At 37.9% G+C, this 15,095-nt stretch overlaps 1 protein-coding gene across 2 annotated transcripts in view; it reads right to left on the bottom strand.

The window, feature by feature from the left end:
- Positions 1-1,724: 1,724 nt before the first annotated feature.
- The window catches only part of LOC148940197 (uncharacterized), a 28,204-nt gene continuing 14,833 nt past the window's right edge, over positions 1,725-15,095 (bottom strand). Inside the window, exons 4-6 of one of the 2 annotated variants that reach the window (XM_089106175.1) lie at positions 12,527-12,667; positions 5,793-5,958; positions 1,725-3,790 (exon numbers count right to left, since the gene is read on the bottom strand). In XM_089106175.1, coding sequence (XP_088962301.1) covers positions 3,564-3,790; positions 5,793-5,958; positions 12,527-12,667 — 534 coding nt within the window. In that variant the 3' untranslated portion in view covers positions 1,725-3,563. The remainder of the gene's footprint in view (positions 3,791-5,792; positions 5,959-12,526; positions 12,668-15,095) is intronic. The other variant, XM_089106176.1, reaches the window with a different exon arrangement.

Genomic DNA, 15,095 nt, shown 5'->3' with positions numbered 1-15,095 from the left:
CTATTTCTCAGATAATGCAGATACACCCTTTAGACATTTTAGTATAATTCAAACATTCTCTGACAGTTTCAAGTCAATATCCCAAGCCGTTCCTGGGATATTGCAAGCACGCCCTTTTGAGCCGGATAAAAGACAAATAAATTTCAGTCCCTCTTATTACATCTCACTAAGCATAAAATTTGAAACCCCTCTGCCCCACAAACACCCCAAAAAGCATATATTCTGTTTCAATTCATCTGAAGATGCACTGGAATTTTCAACTTGATACCAGTAGCCATTCTTGAGATAGTTCAAATGCATCTTTTTGACGACCTCGATGTAAACTTGTCTTTTGATTTTGTTTAACATCCACCTAACCAGTTCCAAAACACTTTAAATTAATACCCTCAGAAGTCCCCGAGATGTTTTAGATATACCATTTTGACACCCTGACATGTGCTGTCTTATGATTTAGTTCAATATCCCCCTCAACATTACCACAAAGTTTCGACTTAGTATCCTAAGCTGTTCCTGAGAGTTTGCAGATACGTCTTTTAACAACCTGGAAGCCCAAAGTGTGTTTTGATTTATCACGATATGCACAAAAAGTTTCCACTTAATACCCTTAGACGCTCCTCAAGTATTGCAGATACGCCCTTTTGACAACACGGATACACATATCACCTTTTAATTTTGTCCGATATTCCTCTCAACAGTCCTGAAATTTCCAAGTAAATACCCTTGGCTGTTGTTGATGTACTGAGGAGCCACCCTTTTGAGCACTTTATGCATATAGTGTCTTTTGATTGAGTTCAACATCCCTCAGCGTTCCCTTAGCCGTTCCTGAGGTATTACATGTACGCCCTTTACAAACCAAGATACTCTTAGTGTTTTTTGATTTAATACAAAACTTCCTTCAACATTCCCTGAAAGTTTTGACTTAATACATTTAGCCGTTCCTCCAATATTGCAGATAGTTCTTTTTGGCAACCTAGATCAAGGCCGTATCCCGGGAGAGGGGTAGGAGTTTTGAACCCTCCTCCCCAAAATGTTGGTCCGACTCGTTAAAATATAACAAAAACAAACGTAAACGAATTTTTTATACGTTTATGAAGATTTTTTTGTAACCCTTCCCCCCCCTCTCGAGAAAAATCTTGGATACTGCCCTGACCTGGGTGCACATAGTGTCTTTCGATTTTGTTCAACATTTACTAAACACTCACTGAAACTTTCAACGGGTGGTGGCACAAAATTGTCACCCTATCTTTTTGTTTGCTATTCCCAATAGGTAGCTAACAATATCAATCATTACACCTTTGAAAGGGAGATCCAGCACATGATTCGCCAAGACAGCGTACAATTCAGCTAGAATCAAACTTTATCAACGGTCATAAAATCTTTCGAATTATCTCTAAGAAATCCTCCCTCAAAATTAAAATTCAAGGCATCCACAACACTCCTCGAAAAATTCAACTCCACCCCAAAGCCATGGCTGGGACATTAACGATAACATATTTTGAGAACTCGGGTGAACACAACGTTTTTTTTTATTTTCTCAGGTGCACGGTCATTTTCTGTAATATAACCTTGAAATACTCCGAGAAATCTTGACCAACAATTAACCCACTTATTAATTTCACGTGACCAAATTTAGTTCCAAAAAAGTATGATACATTAAAAGCTATTATAAAACACAAACATGAGACAAATCTTTCAGGACTACAAAAATACCAAAAAATGTTGAATCAAACATTTTACTTCGACAATGAAGTTACAATAATGATAATAGGCGAAACATAGTGATATTTTGCAAACAAACTTTACAATAATTAAGCGCGCAGCGTGGGTCTTCTCCTCCTTTCAGTAGTAAATCAAGCTCAGTAGCACACATATCGTGATACAGTTACATATCTAGATAATTATTACACAGTTACCTAAGTGAAATATTACATATTAAAAAATATCATTATGAAAAAAGAAAAAGCTAAAAGGAAGTTATTTCAAGAGGTGTGGACAGATAAGTATAGATGCATCGAAAGTGGTAGCAGATTTACATGTATTTACCGACAGGACTTGCAATATTGAGGAACAGTTTTTTTTTTTTTTTTTTTTTAAACACAGAGATAAGAGCGAAATAACAAACAAAATTAAACCTGAGTAAATTGCTAAAGCTGTGTTAAGTTTTAGAAAACAAATGAATTCTTAAAGACTTTTGCTACAAGTAATAATGCATCTGCAGGCTTTTGATGCTCCTAGCATTACGACCAAAGGAAAACTTTTCACAGATGGTGAGTCTTTAAAATATACATTCATGAAATATTCTAAACATGTGCTTAATGACTTCACAAATAAAGAATTAACAATTGAGAGGATCAAAGAAATACTTTTGTCTGCTAATACAGTTTAGTCTTACCTTGAAGATAGGGCCTAAGATACTAAAAAACATGTCAAGAATGGTTTGTTATCTAGTGACGTAGTTACCATTGTAGTTCAGTAAAGAGTGTTTTAGAATTTAAGTATCACTAGGCAATACATTCCTTTATTTTGGCTGATTATGACTCATAGCTAAAACAGGTTGCTGACTCCTGGCTAGCAAATCATCCATAAGAGTCAAAGGTGATGAGATAATTGTAGATCAAACTTCAACTTTTCTACTAAAACTTATCTGCGAACAATAGGTAATTTATGTAGTTAAGGGCCAATGCCTCTGAGGCAGTGGAGGTAATACCAACACCGCATGCATACTTTTTGACCATTCTGAAAAAAATAACTATCTCAAATTTGATCTGATGCCAAGGTGGGCTATAAGAAAAAAGGGTGTGATAGGGGCTGGTTGCCCAACAATCACTTTTGGTCCTTAAGAAGAGCATTAGAACTTTCAATCTTCGGTCAAATATGCCGCTCCTAAGTTTCTACAACCCTGCCATGCAAAGTGGCCAGACAAAAATAAATAAAAAAGGAAGACACGTGGCTCTTTACTAGGTCAATGCTACTCTGCTGATTCTAGGCGAGCTTAGTTATTAATAACGCATAAAAGTTGCAAGCATTTTTTTTAGGGAAAGGGCTACGGGCCGACACATACCAAGTGGTAATATTGATGCTTCAGATGGAAGCACTATTTGTTATCCTCAATATTAAATAGACAATATTTTATTATCTGGAATACAAACTACTTAAGTTTCTGCTCTTCTATAATTTCTCTATGGTATTAAAGGTAATAACCTATGGTGCGAATTCCATTCTTACCCAGCGGAAAGAAGGCAGCAATGTTAGAACGCAATAGCAAATATCCCACTGAAACTCAATGAAGGTTAATTTTCTTTATTTTCGTAAGACTTCTTTACAAAAGTTTTGCTATACATATGAAGACTAAAAAGACGCCAAACGGACAATAAAGTTTGTTATAAAATACCCCCTCCCCCCTCATGCTAGATGATTAAAAATACAAAAAATACAATACTTTGCAACATTCAAAAAGAAGAAGAGACTTATATTTAAAAGATCGACTTTTCAAATATTTGCCCTCCCCCTGAAACAATAAGATAATCCGACCTGTAGCCCCCTCCTCCGATGCTCCAGCCCTATCAACACTTCTGTATTTGACAACCGTCGAATATTTTTGAGACCCACTTTCGCTCCATGCTTGCTCCAACACCGGTGACCGATTGACTAAACATCGAGGGAAACTGCTGTAAAATCTCTTCGACTTCAGATGTTGCAATATTTCGATCGATCACCCGCTGGACATATGAAACAATATAGTCAATGCCAGCACCCATTGGATGTATGTGCAGGAATGTTGATAGTACGCCTGAAAGAAGATAATAATAAGTTTTATACAGAATCTGTTGCAGAACCCCGATGGTGTTCATAATGCTTTCTGGTGAATTGCCCTTTCCCCACGTCGCTTTGATCTTACTGTTTCTCAAGACTTATTGAGAAGACTAACTGTTTTTGTTGAAGAAGACTTCTGGGCAATAAAGACAATCTGGGTGCTTTTACACTAAATCTTGTTATTGCATTCAGTCTTTAGAATTTCTGCTTAAACTTTCTTGTCCTATTTCGAAGATCCTCTGTGAGGCTTTGGCTCATAACACTCCACCCTTTTCTTGGCTAAAAAAAAAAAAAAAAAAAAAACTTTATGGGATGCAGAGAACGATCTGCGTAGCGGAAGCACCGATCTCCTGATTCTCCACCTTTGGCCGGGAATACTATACTTGGTTGGGGCCAAATCCTATTTTCCCCCCAGATTTCTCCAGGCGGAAATTTGAAGCTGGATTGACTCTGGCTGAGCTTGCTGTCACACCGCTGACCCACGTTCCAAACCAAATTATAAGCGGCACTAGGACTCAAGCCCATGTCTTTAAGGACAAGAGATCTTTAAGTTCTTAACCCATGTCCTTAATTCTAATACATTAACTACTCTACAACCAAAGGACAAAGTAAAAATATACAATACATCATTCAAAGAAATTTTCAATTCAACAACAAAAATTAATAAGATAAATTGATATAAAAAAATCAACCCATCTTTCAAAGAACTGTCAAAGAAAAAGTCAATAACATAAAAATAAATATATCCTAGAATGACAATAAGAAAAATAAAACAACAAACAAACGCAAGACGACCGATTATGAAAGCGGCAATGCTAATAACTTTTGTACAAATCATATGCTTCTAGCTATTACATTTTTTGGAATGCTCCAACCCTTCTTAACTTTTTCTTCCTTTGTGGCAAAAATTTTGTTATTGATTGATATGAACTTCTTCTAAAAATGCCGCTGATTCCTTCAGGACTTCTCTGCGGATCTACGGATGGATATCTTCCAACAAAGTTTGTCTTTGCAGGGTTGCCACTTCTTTAAAACTCACCGGCTTACCGGTTAAAAGTACTGTCTTCAAAATATTCGTGCATATGATGTTAAGCGGACGAAGAAGCACTAGATAAAATTTGCATAAATTACCTCATTCTTCCAAAACTTGCCAGCTTTTAAGTGAAGTGTTTAAAACTGTTTAGTCCACCTACACAGTTTACATTTTTTTTTCTCTGCGTCAGGAGACAGCCTGTCAAGCACTATAAGACCCATGTCAATATAATCATGCACTCTTTGTTTTTTCTCTGCGTCATCGGTCTTAAAAGTATTTTCTGCTGTTGTTAAATAAGAACAGAATTTTCTTCTTTTATAAATATCTGCATAAACATTTTATTTTACAAAATTTATAATTGTCACACAATTTTCACAATCTCTAACAATTATTCCACATTTAATATTTTTATATAATTTCAAAGTTTTTTTTATTATATATTTTGTGTATTTATGAAATACTTCATTATTGTAGGTTATTTCATAATTAAAAAACTCTTTAGTTAATAATTTCTGAGACGACACTGGCTAATCATGACAAAACAAAAAATCGCAAAGAGAGAAACGAGGACAGTAACAGCCAGTGAAAAACAGAAGAAAAAATAATGCCAACATGTCGGTTGAGACCTCTGCTCAACCGGCCTCAGTCCAGAATAATAAAAAAAATATGCAGATAAAAGTCCAAAGGACAATATAAAACTAAGCCTCAAAATAAACACTGAAAGTAAAATAAGGACTACTTTTATCTGCACACTTTTTTATTATTCTGCACTGAGGACGGTTGAGCGGAGGTCTCAATCGAAATATTTGCATCATTTTTTCTTCTGTTTTTCACTGGCTGCTATTGTCCTCGTTTCTCTCTTCTTAGCAATTTTTCTTTGAAAAGTCTTTAGTATATGCAACTTTTTCCAATTTAATAAAAATGTTTACAGTATTTACAGACCTACCTATTAGCTTTGCTTCCCTTTCTTTTATGGTGGAGTTGACAGACGAAGACACGTTTTGTGTCGAATCAGATGTCCCTGCTGGCGCTTCTATTTCTGATCGCTGATCTAAGCTAAAGTTATTCTGATCAGAGCTCCCGGACCCTTTGTGACTCGTCTCCGTAAGGTTCTAAAAAAAAAAAAAAAGATGGTTATTAAAATTCAACATATGCGAATATTTCGGCTACATGAATAACCCAAGGAGTACAAAATCAACTCATTAAAAATAAAACTTTGACAAAATAACGTAAACAACAAAAAACAAGTAGAACAATTTGAATACTTCGGCCCTATGTCCAAGGGCCGTCCTCAGCACGACACAAACAAAATATAAAACAGAAACTTACATTAGAATACGAACTTTAAAAATAAAAATGTTTTTAAATAACTTTTAAAACAGCCCTAGCATCATAAATTCAATGAAGTTCAACCAGGACTGATAGATAAAGAGAGGTGAGTTCATACAATTCATTCACACGAAATAAAAATAATTAAACACAAGCTTAATGGTTAAACCTGCCTGCGTATGCAGCCTGTCCCAAGCCAGGATAAAGAGGGAGGGTTGGGCTGTGGGCTTGCGACCCACACCCGGGACCTGAAGGGCCCGCCCTCGGGGGAAATCCTAACTGCAACCGAAACATCAAGTTTGAGACTCGGATTTTCGAACCCCCTTTTGATGACGACCTCTGCATGCCCACGGACAAGATTTATGAATGCGAAACAACACCTCAAATTTGGTTTCTGGAACGTCCGCCCAATGTCTCAAGACTCCAAGACTGAACAAGTGCTAAGAGCACTGAAAGAGTACCACCTCGACCTTCTGGCTCTGTCGGAAGTTGGATGGCTAGGATCTGGATCAAATAAACTGGATAGAGATGTGATCATTATACACAGTGGATCGCAGCAAAAGCGTGAATACGGAGTAGCCCTAATGATGACAAAACAGGCTTCCCAAGCTCTACTACAGTGGACACCGGTGTCACCTAGAATCCTGAAAGCCCGCTTCATCGGCGCGCATGCGAAACTGTGAGTAATAGTATACTACGCACCCACCAATAACGCCACCAACGAAGCAAAAGACGAATTTTACAGAGCTCTCAACTCCGTGGCAAACGACATACCACGGCATGACATAGCATGTTTTCTAGGAGACTTTAACGCGAAAGTAGGGAACGACCGATCGTTTTCCCCAGAGGTTCTCGGCGAGCATGGCCAGGGCCAGAAAAACAAAACGGAGAACTAATTATCGACTTCGCGCTCCTTAACGACCTAGTAATTGAAGGTACCCTACTTTCTGATCAGGATGTATACAAATATTCTTGGATATCTCCCGATGGTCACACCCAAAACCAGATCGACCATTGTCTTTGGAGAAGGAAGTGGAGATCAAGCCTACTTGATATAAGGGGATATAGAGGAGCTGACGTCGGCTCAGATCATAAGCTGATGGCAGCAAAAATCCGCCTCAAATTGAAAAGAAACACAAATGTAGAAAAGGCTTCCTTAAGCCCAGTACTTGACTTGGAGAAACTTGGGGTGAGATAACTCAACCAAACCTTTAAACTAAAGATTTGAAAAAGATTTGAAAACTTGTGTTTATTAAACACCGCCGATTGCAATCAATATTGACAAAGTATAGAATTGTGCTTTCACGATGCCGCGAAAGTCACCATTGGGTACTGCAAGAGCCCAAAAGACCAGTGGCTATCTGACCAAACGTGGGAACTCATAGAGACAAGGAAGAAAGTAAAAGCATCACTTATCCAAAGACAAACCCCCGACCAACAGATCCTCAGAAACGATGAATACAGAGCCGCGGATAAAGGGGTAAAGAAGAGTGCCAGAAAAGACCAGAGAAACCTGCTGGAGTGAAAAGCAGCGCAGGCAGAAGAGGCATAAGAGAGGTGATTCAAGAGCCGTCTATAAAATCACTAATGAAATTATTGGAAAGAAATCCTCTATTCAACATGGACCAGTAACAGACCCCTTGGGCATCCTGATAACAAAGCAGTCTGACGTAAACGAAGTTTGGGTCAGCCACTTCGAGAAGCTGTTGAATAGACCTCCACCAGACGATCCCCCAGAGATCCCAGCAACAACACTCTTTTCCTTAGATATCAGCACGGATCCGCCGTCATCCACCGAAATTATAGCAGCAGTAAAGAAGCTGAAAAATGGGAAGCCGCCTGGCGAAGACAGGATATCCGCGGAAATGATCAAAGTGACTGTTCTGACCTGCCTCAAGTTCTGGACAGCGTTGTTCGCTGTAATCTGGACGACCGCCAAAATACCTTCGGCTTGGAAACGCAGCACCCTTGTGAGGATCTTTAAGAAAAGCGATGCGTCCTTCCCAGACAACTGGCGAGGAATCTGAATGCTTTCCATCCCTAGCAAATTGCTGACGCACATTTTTCTGCAGAGAATCAGCTCGCAGCTCGACAGACACCTTCGCGACGAGCAGCATGGATTCAGACCGAACAGTTCATGTGCAGGCTTGATATTCACTCTACGGCTATTGAAGGAAGAAAGCAGAGAATGGCGCTCCAAAATCTATATGATATTCATCGATTTTGAGAAGGCATTTCACTCAGTAGACCGCCATAGTCTGTGGAAGATACTACTGCATTACAGATTCCTTGAAAAGATAGTTTCACTGATTGTTGCGTTTTAGGAAGATAGCGAGTGCTGTGTAAAGACACCAGATAGCCAAACTCATTTCTTCCGCATTCTGTCAGGAGTTAAGCAAGGTTGCGTCTTGTCACCGCTACTTTTCGTAATAATAATAATAATAATTTATTTATAACCCAAATCATAACAATTTATGGCACTTGTGGAGTAACACAAGGAAAAAAGAGAAAATGAAATACACTACAAATAAAATACACTACAAATAAAAAAAAACAAAAAAAAAACACTACAATGAGATTAACCGAGCAGATGGACCAAAGGATGATGAGGCGATAACGATAAAAAGCTGATTCCGACAACCTTCCATGCAGCACTGCCAACTTTGCAGTTATACCAGGGATATCAAACACGAATTATCTTACCATTACTATGCCAGGGGGGGAGATAAAGTAAAAATTTACTATATCTGAAATAAAAAGTTGGGATCTGCTTAACATCATTTGTCTTTAGAAGGGGATAAAGACCAGAAAGACAAAGGACAGAATGATCACAAAATGTTGTATAAAGCCTACCCAGTGCACGTCTATTGTACTTCCCCCGATTGACAACAATCTTAGAATAGCCCGTTTGAATTTTCTTTTGAACATCACGAACAGTGCACTGACGTAGGCTAGAAATTGAATTAGTAACAGCAATACCCAACCACCGAAAGGCGGAAACACAGGGTATAGAAAAGTCGCGACAAACTAAGGGAGCATTAGAAGAAGCCGGACAATTAAAACCTAGAAATTCACATTTCTCAACATAAAGAGAAAGACCAATTTTATAAAATATACGTGAAACTTTTGAAACGATAAGCGAGAGACCTCTCTTATTTTTACACAAAAGTAGAAGATCATCTGCATAGGCAAGATAAGAAACATCTGAGAGTCCAATAAAATAATTTGATCTAATTTCATCTAAAATACCAGAAATGCACTTTTTGAATATTCTAGGTGATAAAACCCCTCCCTGTTTGACACCCCAACATAAATGGACAAACGGAGGTCCATTTTTATTAATTCGGAGGAAAAAATTCTCATACCCAAAGCAAAGAAGAAAAATGACTGAAAGATTTACACTATTATTAAAGAAGGAAAAAAAAAGCTTGACTGTGGACTACACTGTCAAAAGCTTTAGAAAGGTCCAAAGTACATATGTAAATTGTAATCAATCGTCATTGATTACATACTGCGAAGTACAAGCACAGACGGAATCCAGCTGAATCTAGAAACACGCCTCAGTGATATAACTTTCACTAACGACATCGCTGTCCTAGAATCATGCAAGCAGAGACTCCAAGATATCCTTGACAAAGTGAGGGAGAGAGGTGGCCATGTCGGCCAGAAAAGAAGTATTGAGAAAACAAAATGCATGGCTACCACAGATTCACCCCTGAGCATCACTTGCGGAGACCAACACATAGAGCAAGTCGTCCATTTCAAATACTTGGGAAGCATAATATAAAGTACCGGATCGACCACAAAAGAAGTGCTCACAAGAATCGGCCAAGCCAATGGGGCCTTTAATAGATTACGGAAAGTATGGTGGCTAAAGCTACGACTCTTCAATAGCAATGTTATGCCAGTGCTACTTTACGCAGCCAAAACATGGCACCTGAACCAGGAACAAGAGAGAAGAATACTTGCTTTTGAAAACGAATGTCTCAGAAGAATTCTCAACATCCGTTGGCAGCAGAGAATAACAAACCAATCCATCCGTGACAAAACTGGCCAGCCTCTTGTGACATATATCATAAGAGTCCGCCGATAGAGATACCTTGGCCACGTACTACGTATGGACAATCTCCGACTACCAAATGCAGCGTTCGATTGGCAGCCGTCGGGTCCACGCCGCAGGGGCAGACCCAGAACATCCTGCGTCGAACGTACCAGACAGATCTCCGTAACCTGCACACATCAATCCAACCTCAGTGGGAGGACATACTTACAGTAGCAAACCTGCGGGAAGATTGGCAGCTCATTCTTGATGCCCTGGGTGCCTCCTGAGGCGTGGGCGGATCTAAAGTCTAAGGTAAGGTCAATGGTTAAACAATAACCCAAGGCAACAGGCAGATATCTCCAATATCAACCATCAGGCCATAAATCTAGTGCAAAACTAAAAGTCTGTCGTCCCCGAATGGGGCGGGAAGAAGCATCAAGGACGACTTCAGAGTATATTGGAGTTTCATGAGGGGGGTGGGGGGAGGGTTGGTAAAGTGTGTAACGTTGAATATACTGACGTGGCGGAGGAGCCTACATAGCTGTGTTGGTTTCGGACGCCTTGGTACTGCATTAAGTTCTTTTTTTTACTACTAGCAGTAGTTATAATAATAGTAGTTGATGTGATATATTTTATAGATAGGGTGCTCAACGTTTGCACAGAGTCATATATTCAAAAGAGATTAGAATTTACTAGAGACATACTTTTAGGAAATGACTCAATATATTTGTTTTATTTGTTTTAGTATTTCCCTTTTATTCTACCGAAGACGGCATTAGTCATACATTCACTTTCAAAAGTGAAATATTCGCTTTCGTTTAATTTTAATCCCTATCTTCAAAAAATTCCTTATTATCTTCGTGTTTTTCCACACATATTATGTTGCAAAATATCGTATGTTTATATCTTTCTGATCAGTGGTGTCAATTTAATAAAATGTAGGGGGGAGGGGATATGTTTTCCAAAATCTACAGGTGAAGCAAACTTATAGTTTTTTAATTTTTTTTATGATAATGCAAAAAAGTCTTTTTTCAATGAAAGTTCCCCCAAAAATAATCAAAATCTTGGGAAAGGGGCAAAAATCTAGGGACTAACAGCTCTCATACCAAATTGACGCCACTGATCCTGATTATCCAGTGTAGGAGGGGGCTACATTAATTTGTGATTGTTCTTAGGAATCCATTTATTACTCGAGGTATTCATTTGTATAAAAAAAAAAGTTTGCACAAAGAAATGTGTAGAAGGCAGGGGCTCCAATTCACGACAATGTAGGGGGAGGGGGTAATTTTTCGATTTGTTCAGTGAAAATACAAGACCATATCTTCCAAAATCTAGGCGGGAGGGGCAATTACAGCACACCTGCAATATCTCGAGAACGGTTGCTGAAACTTTCAAAGTGTTGAAGAAACTTCTTCTCGAAGCAAAGTTATGAAAAAGTTAAACTTTAATGTAAAGTGTGGGGTATGAGGGGGCAGAAGTCACCCCCCCCATATTTAGGACAGCACCGAATATGGTATTAAAAAGTAATAGAAAGTAAATGAACAACCAGTTTTAAAATTAAGGCAAAGAATAACATTAAAACTTAAAACCAATAGTAATTATTCTTATACGAGGAGGTATACCTTATCGATCAAATGTCCGTTTTATTCGGAATGAATGTCAGGAAGCCCTTGTTTGCATTCCTATTTGGTAAAATAGTCCTTTTTACTGCTACTACTACAAACAACAACTCACCGGGGCACCATGCCGCCTGAGGCCATCACAGCTACGCACGCTCCCATTCCCATTTCCCTTGAATTTTTTTTGGGAAGTTCCAATTTCCGTTTCACCCAAAACAATCTGTAGACAATTCTCAGGAAAACATCTAGCAGGGACCTATACTACTGTGACTGATACCCTGCTTTTTTAATCATAAAATGAGCAATTAGCATTCTACTATTAATACCTTCCCAACCTAAACAGGATAGTTATTTTTTAACGTCGTAACATTCCAAGTTGCACTTTTCATATTCTTTAAATCATTGAAATGATTTTGGCCTCAGGATAAGCAATGGTCCCAGAACCAGTGACTGACGGGGACCAACGCATCTTCTTAGGTCTGTACTGAAGTGCTTAAGCCGGCTTAGAACCGGACAGCGAGAAGTCCCTGGGATCCCCTGTTGAATGGAGGCTTTTTGCAAACCTTTGCCTACCTTGGTCACAACATGGTTGTGACCAACCTCTGATAAAATATAAAAGTTTAAAAAAAACGTTTTGAAATATAATGCATTTATTTAGTTTTGGCTGAACAGTCAAGTAAGGATACTTACTTTCTGAAGGTTCTGCAAAGTTTGCTGAAGAAGAAGAAGTTGACGGTCTTTACTTTCAATTTCAGCCTTCATTTCTCGCTGAATAACAGAAACCTCAGTTTTGTATGCATCTAACTGAAATTTCAAGGCCTCTTTATCCTCCTAAAACAAATCAAGGTGGGGTTAAAACAAGGCTTTGCTACATGAGGATACCTTTTGAGAAATGAAGCTTGATAAGAGCCATTTCCTATGAAAGAATTTTCGCTTCTAACAGTACAAAACTATCTCTGCCCCCTTCTGGGGGGCTGTATGGTTCGTGTGATTATTAGAACATTGACGCAAATCAATATTCTTTAAATTGGGACGTAAGATCTGTCCCTGTCCCTAATACTTTAAGACAGTTAACTAAAAATCTACTTTACTGAATCTTTAGAACCCCCTCCGGAAGTTCAAAATTTCAATTTAGCCATTAGTCTTTAGGATACTTCATTCGCATATGGTTTTTTATTTGCTCACTATCCAATACTTAAAAATCGGATTTGACAAAAGAAACATTTTTATTTTATAGTATTGTTTTCATTATTTTTTTATTTATAACATTTTTTTTTATTTATAACGTTTTTATTTATTTATAACGTTTTTTATTTATAACATTTTTTTTCATTATTTTAAAAAGGCAACATCTTGTCCCATTTTAGGTTCCATTTGTTCTCCAGAGTCTGGCTGGTGCTAGATTTTGAAAATAAAATCGAAAGTGCAAGCACCCGCATTAAATTTTACACTTAGTTGGACGACGAAAGGCAAATCATTCATACACATAGCTACACCTACTGAAGGTAAGTTGGAAACACAAAATTTAGTGCTGTGGTAGATTTTCATCAAGGGGGGGGGGGGGGAGAGCGAGTGCTGGAAGCATTATCGAATGTCTGTGAGTTGTTTTCTTTGTTTGTTGTTTTCCCTTTTGTAGCCATTGCCCATGTGGCTTTAAAGCGGTAAATATCCATTTATTATGTGTAATTATGTGCAGTAGTTTTACGGTATTATGTGCCTTATTATGCTTGCTTTTGTAACTGTTATGTTATTTTATTGTTATTATTATGCACTATGTTTCGCAGTTGTTGTGTGTTACTATAACAATACATAACAATACATTATGTATAATGATTTTGTGTGTAATTTTTTTCTTTGTTATCTGGTCATGACCCAAAGAGACTTGTTGCAATAGATATTTATCTGTCTAATACTAATTGTGTTAATTCCGAGAAGAAGCAGAAGATCCACGAGAAGCAGAAGACGATTAACAAAGCGAAGTTTCAGTCAAAAATATCTGAGGATTGTTTTCTTTCCAAAAATATCCGAGGCTTTCGGAAGGATGCTACTTGCTTGTCGCAGGCAGGGCTTTCACTCTCAAATCTTAAAATTTGGGGAGAAGTCTTAAAAATTCGGTCAGTTTTCGGGGACAAGTCTTCAACATTCGGGGAATTTTCGGGGAAAAAACAAAATGGAATTTCGTCGCTAGAATTAGGGAGCCAAAATAGGTTTTAGCTTCGGTTTCAGGCTTAGGCTTGGATCCGCGTAGTAAATCAAGCCTTTTACAGAGTAGGTTTTAGATCCAGAGCACGGGATTGGAAACCATAGCTGAAAACACTTATTACTGATATTGCAGCAAAAACTTCAAAATTGTAAAAAAAAGAAAAAAAAAATAGTGAACACATGTGAACTGTAAATACCAGTAGCAGCTTTTCATTAAGTCATTAATCTCAGCAATTCATTAATAGAATTTAAAAACAAATATTCTTTGTGGTTTCTAGATATGTAAATTAAATAGACAAAATTCAACCTATAAGTTTGGGGCAACATTAAAACTTAAAACAAACCAGAACTAAATTAAACAAGTAAATTTAAACTTAAATTAAGAAGGAATTTCGACCAAAATTGACACATTATTGGTTTTTCATGCTGATTCTAGGGTTTTAGGTGTTTACCCCTTGGAAAATCCCCCCGCGGACAAAAAATGGAAAGTACCCCTCCCCCTTACAAAAAGTACCCCCGCAGAAAATACTTTCCCGCTGAAAATACACCCGCGGAAAAACCCTCCGCGGAAAGTACACCCGCGGAAAATACCATCGGAGAATACCCCCTCGACACATACATTTTTTTTTTCATTGTTTGTTTCTACTATGCTTTCCTTTCTTTTGGTTACCTCATAATTACTATATAGTCACCGATTAACCCCTATCACTCCCACCAACCCTGTAGACATCCATGTTCCAAATATAGTACTTATCACAGTCTCATTTTCATATCAGGTCATCTAATGCCTGGACATGATAGATATAGGCTACACATGGTGTAGAAGTTACTTATTCTTTTTTTTCACACTAACATGATTTGGCATTATTAACCAAAAGTTCGTGGTAAATAAGTCCGAAAATAATATAAAACATGACAAGAAAACTATATGAGCCTAATAACCAAATTTGTACTTTAAGCTGTAATGGAAATTTTCTTATTAATAATATTTTTGGGGTCCCTTCCGTTTAAATCCCCTATTCTCCGACCTTGTACATAGTCTATAGCTACATTTTGT

The sequence above is a fragment of the Artemia sp. Qi Xiang Cuo genome, chromosome 20 (genome assembly GCF_049724085.1).
Source record: "Artemia sp. Qi Xiang Cuo chromosome 20, ASM4972408v1, whole genome shotgun sequence".
Lineage (NCBI taxonomy): Eukaryota > Metazoa > Arthropoda > Branchiopoda > Anostraca > Artemiidae > Artemia > Artemia sp. Qi Xiang Cuo.
This window is presented reverse-complemented; position numbering and strand designations above follow the sequence as displayed.